The sequence below is a fragment of the Miniopterus schreibersii genome, assembly GCF_964146895.1.
Source record: "Miniopterus schreibersii genome assembly, chromosome: 16".
Lineage (NCBI taxonomy): Eukaryota > Metazoa > Chordata > Mammalia > Chiroptera > Miniopteridae > Miniopterus > Miniopterus schreibersii.
In genome coordinates, this window is record NC_138116.1 from 38,054,531 (window position 1) to 38,069,186 (window position 14,656).

General features: G+C 51.5%; 1 protein-coding gene across 1 annotated transcript in view; it reads right to left on the reverse strand.

The window, feature by feature from the left end:
• Window positions 1-1,509: 1,509 nt before the first annotated feature.
• MYH13 (myosin heavy chain 13) overlaps window positions 1,510-14,656 on the reverse strand; it is a gene marked incomplete at both ends in the record, with an annotated part of 47,171 nt that continues 34,024 nt past the window's right edge. Inside the window, 14 exons of the mRNA XM_081162051.1 lie at window positions 1,510-1,524; window positions 1,899-2,033; window positions 3,351-3,446; window positions 3,533-3,637; window positions 5,784-5,954; window positions 6,246-6,371; window positions 8,208-8,411; window positions 8,489-8,797; window positions 9,525-9,649; window positions 10,277-10,442; window positions 11,054-11,237; window positions 11,598-11,794; window positions 13,497-13,615; window positions 13,701-13,827. Of these exons, the coding sequence (XP_081018177.1) occupies window positions 1,510-1,524; window positions 1,899-2,033; window positions 3,351-3,446; window positions 3,533-3,637; window positions 5,784-5,954; window positions 6,246-6,371; window positions 8,208-8,411; window positions 8,489-8,797; window positions 9,525-9,649; window positions 10,277-10,442; window positions 11,054-11,237; window positions 11,598-11,794; window positions 13,497-13,615; window positions 13,701-13,827 (2,079 nt within the window). The remainder of the gene's footprint in view (window positions 1,525-1,898; window positions 2,034-3,350; window positions 3,447-3,532; window positions 3,638-5,783; window positions 5,955-6,245; window positions 6,372-8,207; window positions 8,412-8,488; window positions 8,798-9,524; window positions 9,650-10,276; window positions 10,443-11,053; window positions 11,238-11,597; window positions 11,795-13,496; window positions 13,616-13,700; window positions 13,828-14,656) is intronic.

A 14,656-nucleotide genomic window follows, 5' to 3' on the forward strand; every position in this document is an offset into this window, starting at 1 on the left:
TGACCCCAGTCGTCTCCTGTCACCATCCTTCTGCCAGCCCCCCTCGGCTCTCAGCCCCACCGTGCCGAAGTCACGTGGGAGCGGGCTGTGACGAGATGGGAAGGAGGAACTAGGAGCCAGGGGGCGGGGACGATCTATGACGTTAGAGGACAGCGTGCTGTTCATTGCCTGGGACACCGTAAACCAGTACTTACTGTCGGTTGATGGGTTTACTGAGCTACTCTTCACATGCCATACAATTCGATGGCTTCTGGTTTATTCGTAGTTAGACATCCATCACCAGTCAATTGGGGCACATTTTTGTTACCTCTAAAAGAAGCCTGGCACCCTTGCCACCCCCGCTCTGCCCCAGTGAAGCTGCACTTTTTATTATTTCTGCCTTACACAATAAGAAATCTGCGGCTCAAAGAGGAGACTTCCTTGCCCAAGGCCTCACGGTTGGTGTGTGACAACATGGGGATTCCGTCCAGGTTTGCTGGAACCCACAGCCCATGCTCCTGACCACACAGGGAAGCACCTTGGCTTCAGAGAACATATGTGACCAACCCAAGGCCACACAGCTACAGCTATTAAGTGTTCAGGCTGGGACTCAAATGTAGTCCTGGCTCCTGATCCTGTCCTTACTCCATCCTGCTACATTTCTGCCCCTTCAGGGTAAGCAAATCAACCTAATCAGAATCAGTGGGATCCCTGGGGTCTGGGAGCCAGCCCTAAAACTAGCAGTAGCTCCTCTACTGGTGCCTGGGCCCAGCCTCAGCCCCGAGTCTGGAAGTCAATGGCTCCTGGGGCCCACCTGCTCCCCTCACTTTGCGGCCCTGAGCATCATGCGGAGCATCCATGCAGCGAGAGAGCAGTGACCCCAGGCGCAGGAGGAGCGAAGCTTGCAGGACAGGTAAGCCCCTGTCCACCTCCAGAAGCCTGTCTTCCCAGGAGCGCACGCACTTGAGAGCACCTACTGCCTCTCAGATGTAGGGGCGCTGTGGGTGTGCCCGAGAGCAGTGTAGACATGGCCCTAAGAGGGACGGGATGGAAAGCAGAGTTGCTTGGCGGAGAGAGCCCTGTGTGGAAGTCTGTGATCTTTGGGTCTAGTCTCCACCCGGCCCTGGACAACTATTTCAGAGTACTTGACCGACCTGGGCCCAGCTCCCCTCTCTGTAGATTTAGGGAGAAATGGGGAACTGAATTGGAAGGAATCATGAATTCCTAGGAAGAAAATGTGCTAGTCATGTAGAGGGGTCCTTATTTTGAAATGCTGCGGAAGACAGTGATTTATCTGGCAACGGGCTGGGCTCCCCCCTTCTACTGGGGGCAAGGAGCCTCCACTTTCACATTCCTTCCTCTTTACATGAACAAGCGATCAGGCAAGGATCCAAAGGCCACCCCGCGGGAGAGGAATGGGCGCGGTAATGAACACGGAGAGCCGAGCGTGTGAGCAGTCAGAATTTATTCCTCACAGTAGCCTCCTTCCACGCGCCCGACGTGCCCATGGTAACGGGCGTCAGGAGGGTCTCATTCTTCCATCTTCTGTGGGAGAAAAAATCGTACACAGGAAATGAGTCAAGCCGGAGGCGAGGCTGAGTGTCTGCAAGCGGGCAAGTGCGAAGGCTGCAGCCTCAGACTAATGCTGAGGAAGGCGTTACAAAAACAAAGCTGCACGCCCCGGGCAGGAATCCGCCCGGAAAGCGGGGCCTCTGGCAACGCCGAGGGATGGCAGAGAGAAGACGCGCGGCCCTGGTCTCTCGCCGCTTTTCTCCTGGGAGCCTGGAACCACAGGTCCTGTGGCATCTGAGAGCCAATGACCAGCACAGGGAAGAGGCACCCACAGGTATACCCTCGATCTCCCTGGGGCTCCCTTGGTCCTGGGGCTCGGGACCTCCAGGGAAGAAGAAGGCTCTCACCTGGCCCCCAACGTCTCGGCTCTTGGCCCGCAGCTTGTTGACCTGGGACTCAGCAATGTCAGCGCGCTCCTCAGCCTCCTCCAGCTCGTGCTGGACCCTCCGGCACCTGGACAGCTGCGTGTTGGCCTGCTCCTCCTGAGCGGAAGATGGGGGGGGGGGGGTAGGAGCCCCTCACTCTGGCTCTGAGCCCCCCAGCCCTGCAGGCCTCTGGGGAACTGGGGACCCAGGAGAGCTTGGATCCCAGCTTCACCGATGGCAGAGAGAAGGCCGAGCAACCCAGTGGTGAGGGTGCCACCTGCACCCGTTTCCCCCACCCCTCCTCTATGCCATCTCTCCCATTGGAGCTCTTTGAAAGAGACACAAGCCCAGAGTCCTCCCAAGGCACCTGGAGGCGTCAGAGACCAATGGCCCAAGTTCCTGCCCCCGGCATCATCTGCCTATGGCCAGGCCATTGTATGAGTCTGTTTCAGCATGAGCCACGGGTTCCTGACAGAGGTGGCCTCCTGGGCACCCTCCAGGCTGGCCAGTCCCACTGCCACTATACTAATGCGATGAGCAGGAGTCTCTCCCCTATGTAACCAGTTCAGATCTGTCTCCCTGACGTCAAGACGGAACCAACCAGCCTCCTGAGCAGGGAGGAAGAGGGAGAAAGGGAGAAGCCATATGTCCAGTCATTTGTCTAGGGCAGGGTCCCCCAATTTCATCCCTCAGAACACTAGTCCTGCGGGATGCTCTGCATATAATGAAAATGTCCCAGGCCCATGAAGCGTGGGAAATGCTACCTTGCCCCTTCCACTTTGGAGAGTCAATTTCATGTGACCTACACCATCCGAGAAATCCTTGAAGCAAAGTAACTGGTTCAACTTTTCTAACCCCACATTTCCCAATTGATTTCTTTTCTATAAAAGAGAGCACCCGTCCTCACTCCAGCCCCAGCTTCCTGCTATTAATGTCCCTCAGACCTAATGTCCCCAGACGATACTTTGGGAAAAGCCGGTTTCAGCCCATTTCATTTCTTCCCTGGTTTTCCCTGTTTGATCAAGGGCAGATAAAAACAGAGGGACTAGAGTGGTGGGATTAGGGAGGACCAGGGAGGGGACCAGGGAGGGGGCTGGGGGTGAGGAGGTGGTTAGGGAGTCCAGGTGAAGAGAGGCCAGCAGGTGGGCAAGGATGCTCTGGGATGGGTGGGGAAGGATAGTGTGAGGTGGGCTGAGGCTGAGTGAAGGGGTGGAGGGAGCTGGGTCCCATGGGGTGAGGCAAGGGCACAGAGGAGGAGGAGGGGACAGGATTGTGTGACACAGACCAGGGGAGGGAGGAGCACAGGTGTCCTTGTTTTCATAGCCTGTGGAAACTCAGGCCTCAGGCTCTGTGGCCTGTGGGGAACAGGAGCACCCCCCCACTCAGGCTGGGCACAGTCAGGCCCCGGGGGCTCCAGAGACCTCCCCTACTCACAGCCTCCTCGGCCTGCCGCTTGTAGGCCTTCACTTTGGCCTGCAGCTTGTCTACCAGGTCCTGGAGCCTGAGGATATTCTTGCGGTCCTCCTCGGCCTGAAAACACAGCATTCTCGCCAGGGGCCCCAGCCCACTGCTGCTTCCAGTCAACAAAGCATTCACTCAGGTTTGGAGCCCTCTACCTGGTAAGTCATCTCCTTGACTTTTCGCTCATATTTGTGGGTCCCCTTCAGAGCTTCGGCTCCCCTCTTCTGCTCAGCATCGAGCTCGTTTTCCAACTCCCTCACCTGGGTGTGGTGAAGGGAATGCAGAATTCAGGTCAGACTTCCCAGGCTTCTCTCATGGACTCAGGTGTCTGCTATTTTAGGGTGATGTCAAGATCCTCTAATTATTTTGCAAAAGGGTCTCCTCCTAGGACTCAGAAACCATACTGTATTCACGAGGCCACCACTAGTACATGTGGTGGCTTTATGCAAATGAGAACAAGGCACCTTCTGTGGCCATGGGCAGCCTTAGGTGCACATAGCTTGGCTACTGGGTCCAGCTTTGCAAAGATTTCCCTTCCTCCGGTGCCTTGCAGCCTGGTGAGAGCTGTGCTTCAGCCAGACTTGTCCCCACAGGTGAAAACTGCATGACTGCTCGAGGGGGTCCTAATTACTGATCGAGTGAGGCAACGGGGTCATGGAGAGAACCTGAGCTAGGAGCAGTCCAAGGCGTGCTCAAGTCCCAGATCCACTGAGTGAGCCAAAGCAAGGTAGCTGCCCTCACTGGGAATGAGCTTTTGTGAATTTAGGATGGAGATTTTAATTCCTACCCAAGCTACCTTCAATGAGGAGATCAAGTTAGAAGAAAGGTGTGGAAATATCTTTTAAAAGATAAAGTACTACACAGGTGTTGTTCATTTCATAGCTGCTTCCACCTTTCCTGAAGTCTTGATGGCAGAGGACAGCCATCGAGAACTCAGGTCACCAGCTGTGGCCCCAACTCCACAATCCAGAGAGAGCCAGGAAGTGGGGGTGTCCGTGAGCCACTGGGAATCCCAGCCACTCGCAGACTTACTAGATCAATGTTGAAATCTATCAGTGAAAAAGGCTAACTCTGGGCACTATTCCTATCCCTCCCCTGGCCCCCTACCCCATCCATGGATTCCGGGAAGCTGTCTTCAGGTTCTGCAAAACATTATCTCCCCGGGAGTGCTCTCTAGGCCTCTGTGAGGTTTATGAAGCCAAGATAACTGGGGAGCTGGCAGTGGAGGACTTTAAGGTTCTCATCATGCAAGGGGGAGGCTGGCTGAGGTACCCCTGCCAACCCAGGAACCAAAGAATCACAGAGGGTAGCAAGGGATCCAGTTCCTCCCTTCAGGGAAGGATCCACGAGCAGGACAGGCCTAAGCTCATTTTAATAGAATAGGACTGAAAATAATTAAAAATAAACATTTAAAGATATTTTTTTTGGAAGCTCTAACTTCCCTCGTGTTTACTTTTGCTACTCATGCCTTGTAGTTTTTAGCCAAAAAATCCTTCCACATTTAAAGTGTGCATGTGCTGCTGACCACCTCCTAGGGAGGCTGGCAGGAAGAACGGCTGCATCTGAGTTTTTCCTGCTGGGAGGAGTGGTCTCCTTCTCTTTGTCACCTCCTCTCTCCCTCCCACTCTTTCATTTCCTTTCTCCTGGGGACAAGAGACATCCTGACAACCTCCTCTACACAGCCCTTCCTCAAAACGTTAACTGGTCATGGAACCCATTTTAAAAACAAGTTAAATAAATAATCACAGGCCTGAAGGAGAAAAAAAAGCAAGGGAAACAAGAAACAAAGGGAATGATCCACAAAGAAACTAAACAACTACAGAAACTAAACAACTACTCCAGGATGACGGAAGAGCAGGACTTTCCTCTTGCACTGGCCTGGAGGAGGCGCCAGTCACCCTCCACAGGTGCAGGGAGAAGCAGCCCAGAGCTGCAGGCTGTGGTCAGGATCCGGAGGCCAGGGGAGGGAACGAGGCCTGGGAGCGGGAGGCGGAGGGACACCCCAGACCTTACACAGGATGCGCCATTGTTTATCAAAGTGGAGGTGGGTCCAAAATTGAAATCCCACTAAAATGTGTAATTTCATGATTGTAAAGTGCATTTCCCCCCATTTATGTGGATCTGAAACCCACAGAACCAGAATCGGATCATTTACAATCGCCCTTGCACTGCGGAGTTTGAGGCAGGAGCATTCCAAAGCAGGTTTGTGTGAGTTGCGGTGGAGGGCCCAGTGGAAAGGGAATAGGTGGGAAATGAGGCCCACGGGGAGTTCTGCAAGTAGTACGTAGTCCTCAAACTAAGTCTGCGGCCTGCTTAGCCGGCGGCCGCTTTCCCACCCCCTGCACATCTGGATCGTGGTTCTGCCTGAGGCAGCCGAATGGGGCGCCACTTTGAGAGCCAGTCTACCCGGTTCTCCAGTTTCTGGATCTGCTTCTTCCCGCCCTTCAGGGCCAGCTGCTCGGCCTCGTCCAGGCGGTGCTGCAGGTCCTTCACCGTCTGCTCCAGGTTCTTCTTCATCCGCTCCAGGTGGGCGCTGGTGTCCTGCTCCTTCTTCAGCTCCTCGGCCATCATCGCCGCCTGGTTAAGTTCACAGAAAACATCAGCGGGCCATGTGCCCCCATCCCTACCTGGAGCACCCGGGAGACGCTGCTAAGGTTGGTGCTGTGCGTGCTGGGGCCGCCTCCCTCCCTCAGCATCGCGGAGCGTGCACCGCGCTCCTCCCCACTTTGCCTCTCTCAGTCCCTCTCCCCGGGGAGCCACCACCAGCGGGCTTAGGTCTTAGGACATGGAACCTGCTCCGGAGCCCTGGCTTAGAAGCCCCTTCCCTATCTCTCAGAGGCACCTCTGAAGGGAAAGAACGGAGCTCACATCCGTGATGGCTTTCTTGGCCTTCTCCTCTGCGTTTCTGGATTCCTGGATGGAGTTCTCCACCTCTGCCTGGCACTGGGCTATGTCAGCTTCCAGTTTCTTCTTGATATTTAACAGGCTTGTGTTCTACAAGAAAAATTAGATACCAGAAGTGTAGGCTATATTCGGGCTCTTAAAGCAATTGGAAGGGGGAGGGCTGGGTGGGGAAGGAAGTAAACTGTGACCAGGTTCCATTTCTTATTTTCACACAGGATTTGCTACACACTGTTTCATTCTTTTTTTTTTGTAAATCCTCACCTTAGAGTATTTTTTACATCGCTTTTCAGAGCAAGTGGAAGGGAGAGAAAGAGAAACATCAATGTGAGAGAGACACATTGACTGGTTGCCTCCTGCGTGTGCCCCAGTCTGCAACCGAGGTACATGCCCCTGGCAGGAACTGAACCCAGGACCCTCCAGTCCACAGGCCAGTGTCTAGCCACTGAGCAAAATTGGTTAGGGCCACTGTTTCATTCTTGACCAAACAGAAAGTCCTGAGATAGACCCAAGAATTGCAGATAAAATAATTGAATAAATGATAAAAGTGGAGTTTCAAATATTTGAGGAAGAATAGATTATTCAAAAAAGGTGTTGGAGCAAGGAAATTATTTGTTGACATAACTATATACTGAAAAATAATTCTGATGATCAAAATATACCATAAATGGAATTGTAAAAATGAGGGCAAACTGGAATACATTTACAGTGAATATTACTGAAAAGTATCCCCTTTCTTAACATATAAGACAAATCAGTAAGGAAAAAAGGGCAAGACATACAAATAGGTAAGACACAAAAGAAGAAATCCAAGTGGCAAAAAATATGATGAAATGTTCTGCCTCAGTAGTAATCAAAGAAATAAGGATTTTAAGGGGGCCAATGGGGGGCGGGGGAAGGGGGACATCTGTAATGCTTTCAAAATAAAGATAAATTTTAAAAAGAGGTATTTTCAACAATAATATTGGTAAAGTTTAAAAAATAATAGCTAAGATCTTTGAGAATTTATAGGAAAGAGCTTTCATATATTTTCCCAATGGGTAATAAAAATTGGTACAACTTAATTAAAGATCAGTTTATAATATATTACAAATGTCTTTGCTTTTACTTCTAAGAATTTATTTATTTGTAGGAATATTAGGAAAATAATAATAATGGATATATGTGAAAACTTAGTTACAAAGAAGTTCATCATAGCAGTCTTTCTAATAGTAAATTTTTGGGAGGAATAATCTAAAACATCCAATCATAGAGAATTGGTTAAATAAAAATGCCATAATACACAACTATAATGGACTACTTTTCTGCCATTAAAAATAGCCATAGAAGACTCTGTAGCCCGGCCAGGCTTGGCTCAGCGGTTGAGCGTCGACCTAGGATCCAGGCGATCGAGGTTCGATTCCCGGTCAGGGCACATGCCCGGGTTGCGGGCTAGCTGATCAGTGACTCTCATCATTGATGTTTCTATCTCTGTCTCTCTCTTTCCTTTCCTCTCTCTGAAATCAATAAAAATATATTTTTTTTAAAAAAAGAAGACTCTGTAAAGATGTAGAAACATGTTCATGACACATTGTTAATGAAAATAAGTTGCAAAAAGTTTGATCACATTTTAAAAAAATAGAATATTTATGTACACAGACAAGGGCTTAGCACGAACGGTCTCCAATGTTAACGATATGGTTAGCAATTTTCTTCCATTTGCTTGTATTCCCTATTTTTCATTAAAAAAAAATTTTAAAAAGCTTTCATAAAACTAACAAAAACGATTCTTTTGGAAGACAATCCTAACTTTCTAAGATTAGGCTTCAGTGTGAAGCCTTCTCAGCCCCTTTACGCAGCAGCTCGTCCTTCCTGCCCTGGCTTCCCACAGACGCAGCACCTGCCTGTCCAGCTGAGGGGAGGGTGGCCCCGCCGGGGAGGACCGTGCACCTGGGTGTGCAGCAGCTGCACTCGGTCGCTGGCGTCCAGCAGCTCCTGCTCCGCCAGCCTGCGGGCGCGCTCCGTCTGCTCCAGGGCCCCCTTCATCTCCTCCAGCTCCTCCAGCAGCAGGCCGCTCCTGCGCTCCGCGATGGCCAGCTGCTCCGTGAGGTCCTCGTTGCTCCTCAGGGCGTCGTCCAGCTGCAGCTGGGAGTCCTTCGGGGAGAGCAGGAGTGAGGCCAGAGGCGGGGGGGCCGGGGCCCCGCCAGGCCCGCCACAGGCCGCGCGCCCACCTTCAGCTGGCCCTGGACTGCGCGCAGGTGCTTCTGTGTCTCCGCCAGCTGGCGCTTGGCGTGGCCCAGCTGAATCTCCATGTCATTGAGATCTCCCTCCATCTTCTTCTTCAGCCTCAGGGCGTCGTTCCGGCTCTGGATCTCGGCGTCCAGCGCGCTCTGCATGGCCTCGGCCGCCCGCTGGCCGTTTCTCTTTAGCTGCTCGATCTCTTCGTCTTTTTCAGTGACCTTGCGGTCAAGCTCGGATTTTACCTGGCTCAGCTCTAGCTGGACGCGCAAAATCTTGCTCTCTTCGTGTTCCAGCGAACCCTGGTAAAAGCAAAGGAGCAACTGGCAGTGCCGTGGGCACTTGAATACGGGTATTTTCATCCCCGTTATGATAAGATGGGTATGATAGCAATACCCATTTTACAGATGAATAGAACAATGCTCAAGGAGGGCAAGCAATTTGCTCCCGAATGTCCCTACTAGTCATGAAACTGGAACCAAAGCTTTGTTATTTAACCAGGCCTTGAGGGGAACAGAGCATTGTTTTGAAATTTGTGAAAATTTTATTGGGTGTGTGGAGCCAATCTATTCTCTAAAATGACAGGGCAACTGCTCTCCCCTTATCCTGCGTTACGCAGATTTCCCTGGAAACATCTCAGGCACCGGCCTGCACTGGCCACAGCTGAGTCTGACACCAGGACGCGGCACTACTGTGACTGCAGAACTCCCAGGAGCCAGAGAGGATCGCGTGCAACTCTGTTAAAAACGAGGGGTTCGGAGCGAGCTCTCGAGATGTTTGGTGAAGGATTTCTTGCTTCCCAGGAGGAAAACGTGGAGGACATATTAAACGAACCTATTTCTTTTCAAAAGGGGAAACAGGGTGGACTGGCGGACACCAGGAGATGCAGGGCAGAGCACAGCTGCGTCCCCAGGCGGCTGCATGTTCTTCCGGGAGCAGCCTCAGAGCCTCCTGGCAGGAAGGGCCCCGAAGGGGTGAGCTGGTCCCTTCCCTCAGCGCCTTGCCCTCCGGAGCTCCCCCTGCACTTGCCTCCACCTCCTCGAGGGCAGCCTGTAGGTCTGACTTCTCCTGCTCCACTTGCTTCTTGGTCCTTTCCACTTCCTGAAGATTCTTGCCAGTTTCTGCAATCTGCTCGGTTAGGTCAGAAATCTCCTCTGCAAAGGACAGGCTTGGTTTAAGCTGTTACGACAGGCCCCGCTTGACAGCAGGGCATTTGCCGGGCATTTTAGGGACTGGCGATCCATTCACAACACTTGTGTAGGAGAGAACATGTGAAGCCCTTTGGGTGAGGTGTCAGCAAAGCGCAGGTGGGTTGCCTCCCCTGAACTGTGCAGAGAGCATAGTGACAAGGGCACTGTGTGGCCCCAAACTTCACAAAGTATCCACCATGGTCCAGAGGACCAGAGAAGAGAATTGTGGAGAAAATGCAGAGGATCACAGTCTTTCAGAACTTTCGGGTCTGGTTTAGTTTTGTAGGTCAGGACTCTGAGGTCCTAAGGGACTTAGTGACATGTCGAAGGACAGAGCCGCATAGAGTCGGAACCTGGGGAAATGTTCTCTAACGGTGAACTTAGCACCCACCGTGCCCTCTGGTTTTGAGTATGCGGCTTTCTGCTACTGGGCGTCACGCAGGGCTCAGGCCTTGGGGTAAACTGAGCAGGTGTGAGGGTTCTGTGGGCCCTGGGAAGGAGGAGGGGTTTGGAGGTGCCTGTGGCCACAGAGGGGAGGGGCGCCAGACAAGAAGGGGAACATTACACACCTGCGGTGGGCAGAGGGCTCACCTTGCAGATTCTTATTCTCTCGCCTCAGCGTCTCCAGCTGATCCACCACCTCCTCGTAGGCGTTCCGCATCTTGAAGATTTCAGTGCTAAGTGACCTGGACTCTTTCTGAGCCGTTTCCAACTCAGCTTGACTCTCATCCAGCTTTTGCTTCCACTCAGCCAGGACCTAGGAGATTGCAAAGGGGCGTGTGAAAAGCAGGAAGGGCCAGAGGACTGTCGGCAACACCAAGGCTTTACTCTTCCATCCTGAGGACTAGAGAAATGGGCCCCCCTTCTAGATCAGAGACTCCACACTCTGATATCCCTACTATGATGTGCTGTAGTCTTCTTTTTTTAATACTCCCTTGAGGATATGTTTATTGATTTTAGACAGAAAGGAAGGGAAGGAGGGAGAAAGAGAGAGAGAAAAATCAATGTGAGAGAGAGACATCGATCGGTGCCTCCTGTATGCATTGGAATGAGTATTGAACCAGGAATCGAACCCACAACCTTTTGGTGTACAGGACAACTCTCCAACCAACTGAGCCATCTGGCCAAGGCTGATCTGCTGTATTCTTTAAGATATTTTCATCTCAAAGTAAACAAAATTAGCTTTAACTGAAAATGAAACTCCCTTTGGAGGGATGTCACCAAGGTAGAGACACCTCGAATCCCCAAAGCTCCCCAGACTGGGGCTCCATGCTCTGACCGAGGGCCTCCCGGCTTGTGCCCATCTCACACACGTGGGTACGAGGGCTGCCAGTCTCGTCACCACCACCGCCAAGCTGGGGGGAGGACCTTGTCGAAGTTCCTCTGCTTCTTGTCCAGGGTGGCGCAGGCTGCGTTGGCGCGCTCCAAGGCCAGCATCAGGTCGTCCACTTCTCCCTGGAGCCGCTGCTTGGTTTTCTCCAGGGACGCGCACTTGGAGCTCACTGCCTCCGTGTTTTCCTCGGCTTCCTGGAGCCTCTGGGCCAGTTTTTTCCTAAGAGAACCAGATGTTTTTCCCTTGGCAAAGGTGGACTGCTTCAGATGGGTTATATCAGAGGAAGAAAAACAGTCTATAGGGATTGGAACTTGCTAAGAGCAAGACCTAGAGTTTGATGAATGGAGAGGATTTAAGTAACATCTGAAGAGTCCCTAGGTGCTTGGTGGCCAAGCAGGTCACCGAGGGGGCACCCAGGGAACCAGGTGGAGTGGAGGGTACCCCACAGGAAGGACAGGGGCACCCTGCATGAATGCTTAGAAAACCCAAGGCTGGGAAGAGAGGTGCTCCGGGGAGGGTTCTCTGTGCCTTCACTTGTGCGTTGGGGCCACCTCTCCTACTGCAACCTGGGGCCCGTACTTGGCCTCCTCCAGCTCCTCCGTGCGCTGGATGGCGTCCGTCTCGTATTTGGTTCTCCACTGGGCAACCTCGCTGTTGGCCTTGGACAGCGCCCTCTGCAGCTCGGCTTTGCCTTCCTGCTCTTCCTCACACTGTTCCCGCAGCAGGTCACAGTCGTGGCGGGAGGACTGCAGGGCGTGGGCCAGGGCGTTCTTGGCCTGGGGAAGTACAGTGGTGACAAATTGCAAAAATATTTGGCCATTTTCCATGTTAAGGTATTTTCATTTAAACCAACATTTCCCAAGTCCAATCATTTCCTGGCAGCCTTCATAAACTTTGCTGTAACAGCCTATCACCTGCTTTATTCACTTAATTTTTAAAAAGTTGACTCCATTTTTACATTTAAATGTATTTATTGTAAAAGTAAACTATTGTGCTACAGTAAACAAACACCATTAACATTTGTCACGATTAGAAGGTGACTGTAAGCATAAGCTCAGTGGAAGTAAAGCATCACTTTCTACGTAGGCACTCGGCCGCTGTGGCTCTGTGCCCAAGGCCTGCTCTCTGCGTCGCAGCGAGCAAGTGCTGAGGAGATGGTATCCAAGTTGAGACCATTCCTCATGTAATCAGAACAACTGAACCCAAACTGGACGGGGCATAATTTCCCCACTACCTGATGCAATGTTATGAAATGCTGTGACCATGAAAAACCCAAAAGCATCTTTTGGTGTCAATAGTGGGCTGTTTCCCCACCTCTGTGAACTTGATCTGTGCCATTTCCACGCTCCTCCTCTGTCTCTGCCTCCTGAGCGGGGAGGACATGCCCAGAGCCCCCCACACTCATTCCTGTCTGGGAAGGAGGGCAGACAGTTCAGCTCTCATCACACTAGTCCCAAAATACTTTCTGGTGCCACCAAATGCAGTAATTCATGCATTTCTATCCTTTTAAAGACATGAACAAACAACAAAACTTTGCCCAAGAAGAAAAACAGTGGCTACTGGATCCTCGCCGGAGGACAGCCCTGCTCCCAAAATGGACCTTCTCATTACTTGATCAGGCTCCGGTTCTTGCCACTACCCTAGGCCCCAGTTCACCAAAGACCCTTAACCATGTAACAGAAAGATGGGGCAAATACAGCGCTTGTTCTCTTTTAGATAGAGCTTGAGAGAATTCCAAGAGATTGTGCCATAAGTCTTCGCCGGTGCACGGCAACCTCAGATTACAATTACACACTGTTGTGGACTCTCGGATTCTCATTCTAACGCTTGAACACACATTGGCAGCGTTCACTAAGCACCTACTGTGTGTACTGTTCTACTGTGCACTGTACCTGCTGTTTACAACTACAGTAGGGGAATTATTCTTGCCCTCTAGGAGTTCACAGATCAGTGGGGAGACATGCAACATCTAGATAGTGACATCAAGAGCGCGATGGTGATGTTCATGTTTATGCAGATGTCCCAAGGGTGCCCCTAAAACCATGCAGCCTCTTTTAAAGTAGGGCAACTTAAAATTAGGTGTTGCAGCAGGTGGTCCACAAAGTGTGATGAAGAAAAAGGGGACATCTAAGGGGCCGGCTGAATCGCTGGACAGTGTGAGAGAACATACAAAGGCAGAGCTGGTCCGGCTGGTGCTGTGATTGGGAGCAGATGCCCCTGGCTGGAGAGAGGAGTTTATCAGACCCCCCAGGGGGGCAGAGGAGCCCAGAAGATGGTGCACCCTGAATGAGCTTTCTAGCTCTGAGGAGGGAGATCCAACGCCAAGGTCCCTAACCCCAAAGATCAGGCTCCTGTCACTCTGCAGGCAAAGGGGAGAAGCACCTGCTTCTGTGGTGCAGCTCTGCCTCCCACCAGCTGAGCGGCCTCTCGGGCTCTCCGGCTCTCTCTGACTCTGCCGTCCCAAGAGGGTTGTCCTACCTTGGTTTCTTCATCCAGCTGCCTCTTAAGCTCCTCCAGCTGCTGGGTGAGGGCCTGCTTGCCTTTGGTAAGCTGTGACACCAGGGCCTCCTTCTCTTCCACTTGGTGGCTCAGCTCCCCTGACACACAGAAGAGGCTCCTGCATCAGCACAGCCGCCCCTCCCACGTGGCCGGGCCGCACCGCAGCTCCCCGGCCGTCCTCACCATTTTGGGTCTGCAGTCTTGCCTTCTGCATGTTCAGATCGTGGATTAACTGTGTCTGGTGGTCATCCTTGGCTTTGATCTCATTAAACTGGTCCTCCATGGTCCGGCACGTTCTTTCCATGTTACTCTTAAAAAAAAAAAAAAAAAAGTCAACGTGCATGGGAGATGGAACTGGACAGTCTGATAGTTTAGCTTCTTGTCAGGTAAAATAAAAATACAAGTACAGAGCAAAATCATTTCATAAGCCAGTCAGAGAAGGACAAGTACCATAGGATCTCACTTCTATGTGGAATCTAATGAACAAAGTAAACTGACAAACAAAATAGAAGCAGAGGCCTGGATGCGTGGAACAGACTGACAGCTGTCAGAGGGGAGGGGGTTGGAGGACTGGGTGGAAGAAGGTGGAGAGAGTAGTCGACGAACATATATGTCTAACCCACGGCCACAGACAATGATGTGGTGTTGGCCAGAGGGAAGGGGGGCTGGGGCTGGGTGGAGGTGGGCCAAGGAGGGAAAAATGGGACATCTGCAATAGTGTCAACAATAAAAATAAAGAGAAAAAATAAAAATCATTTCATATTTGCTGTATTTTTATTTGCGATTGCTGCTTAGTCACCAATAGCTGGGAAGAGCAGCTTCTGGCAGGTAAGTACTTAATGATTTGGGAACAAACCTTTGAGGAGATGCCACTCAAAGGAACCCTGGATCTTCTTATTACATAAGCAATTCTATTGCCATGTAAACAATGTGATCTCCTGATGTGTCTATTTGCAAGCAATATATTCAGGGGATAGTGCTGAGCATCTCATTTAATTACACAAAAAGCCCCCTGCGGTGGAGGTGATGTGGCAAGATTAGCCTCTGCAGCCTCTGGTTGTCCTGTATTTTTGTGAAGTTCGTTTAAAAACCTTATATATTCTGGAGACCTCTTCTCTCCCCCTCCCGGCTCATATAAC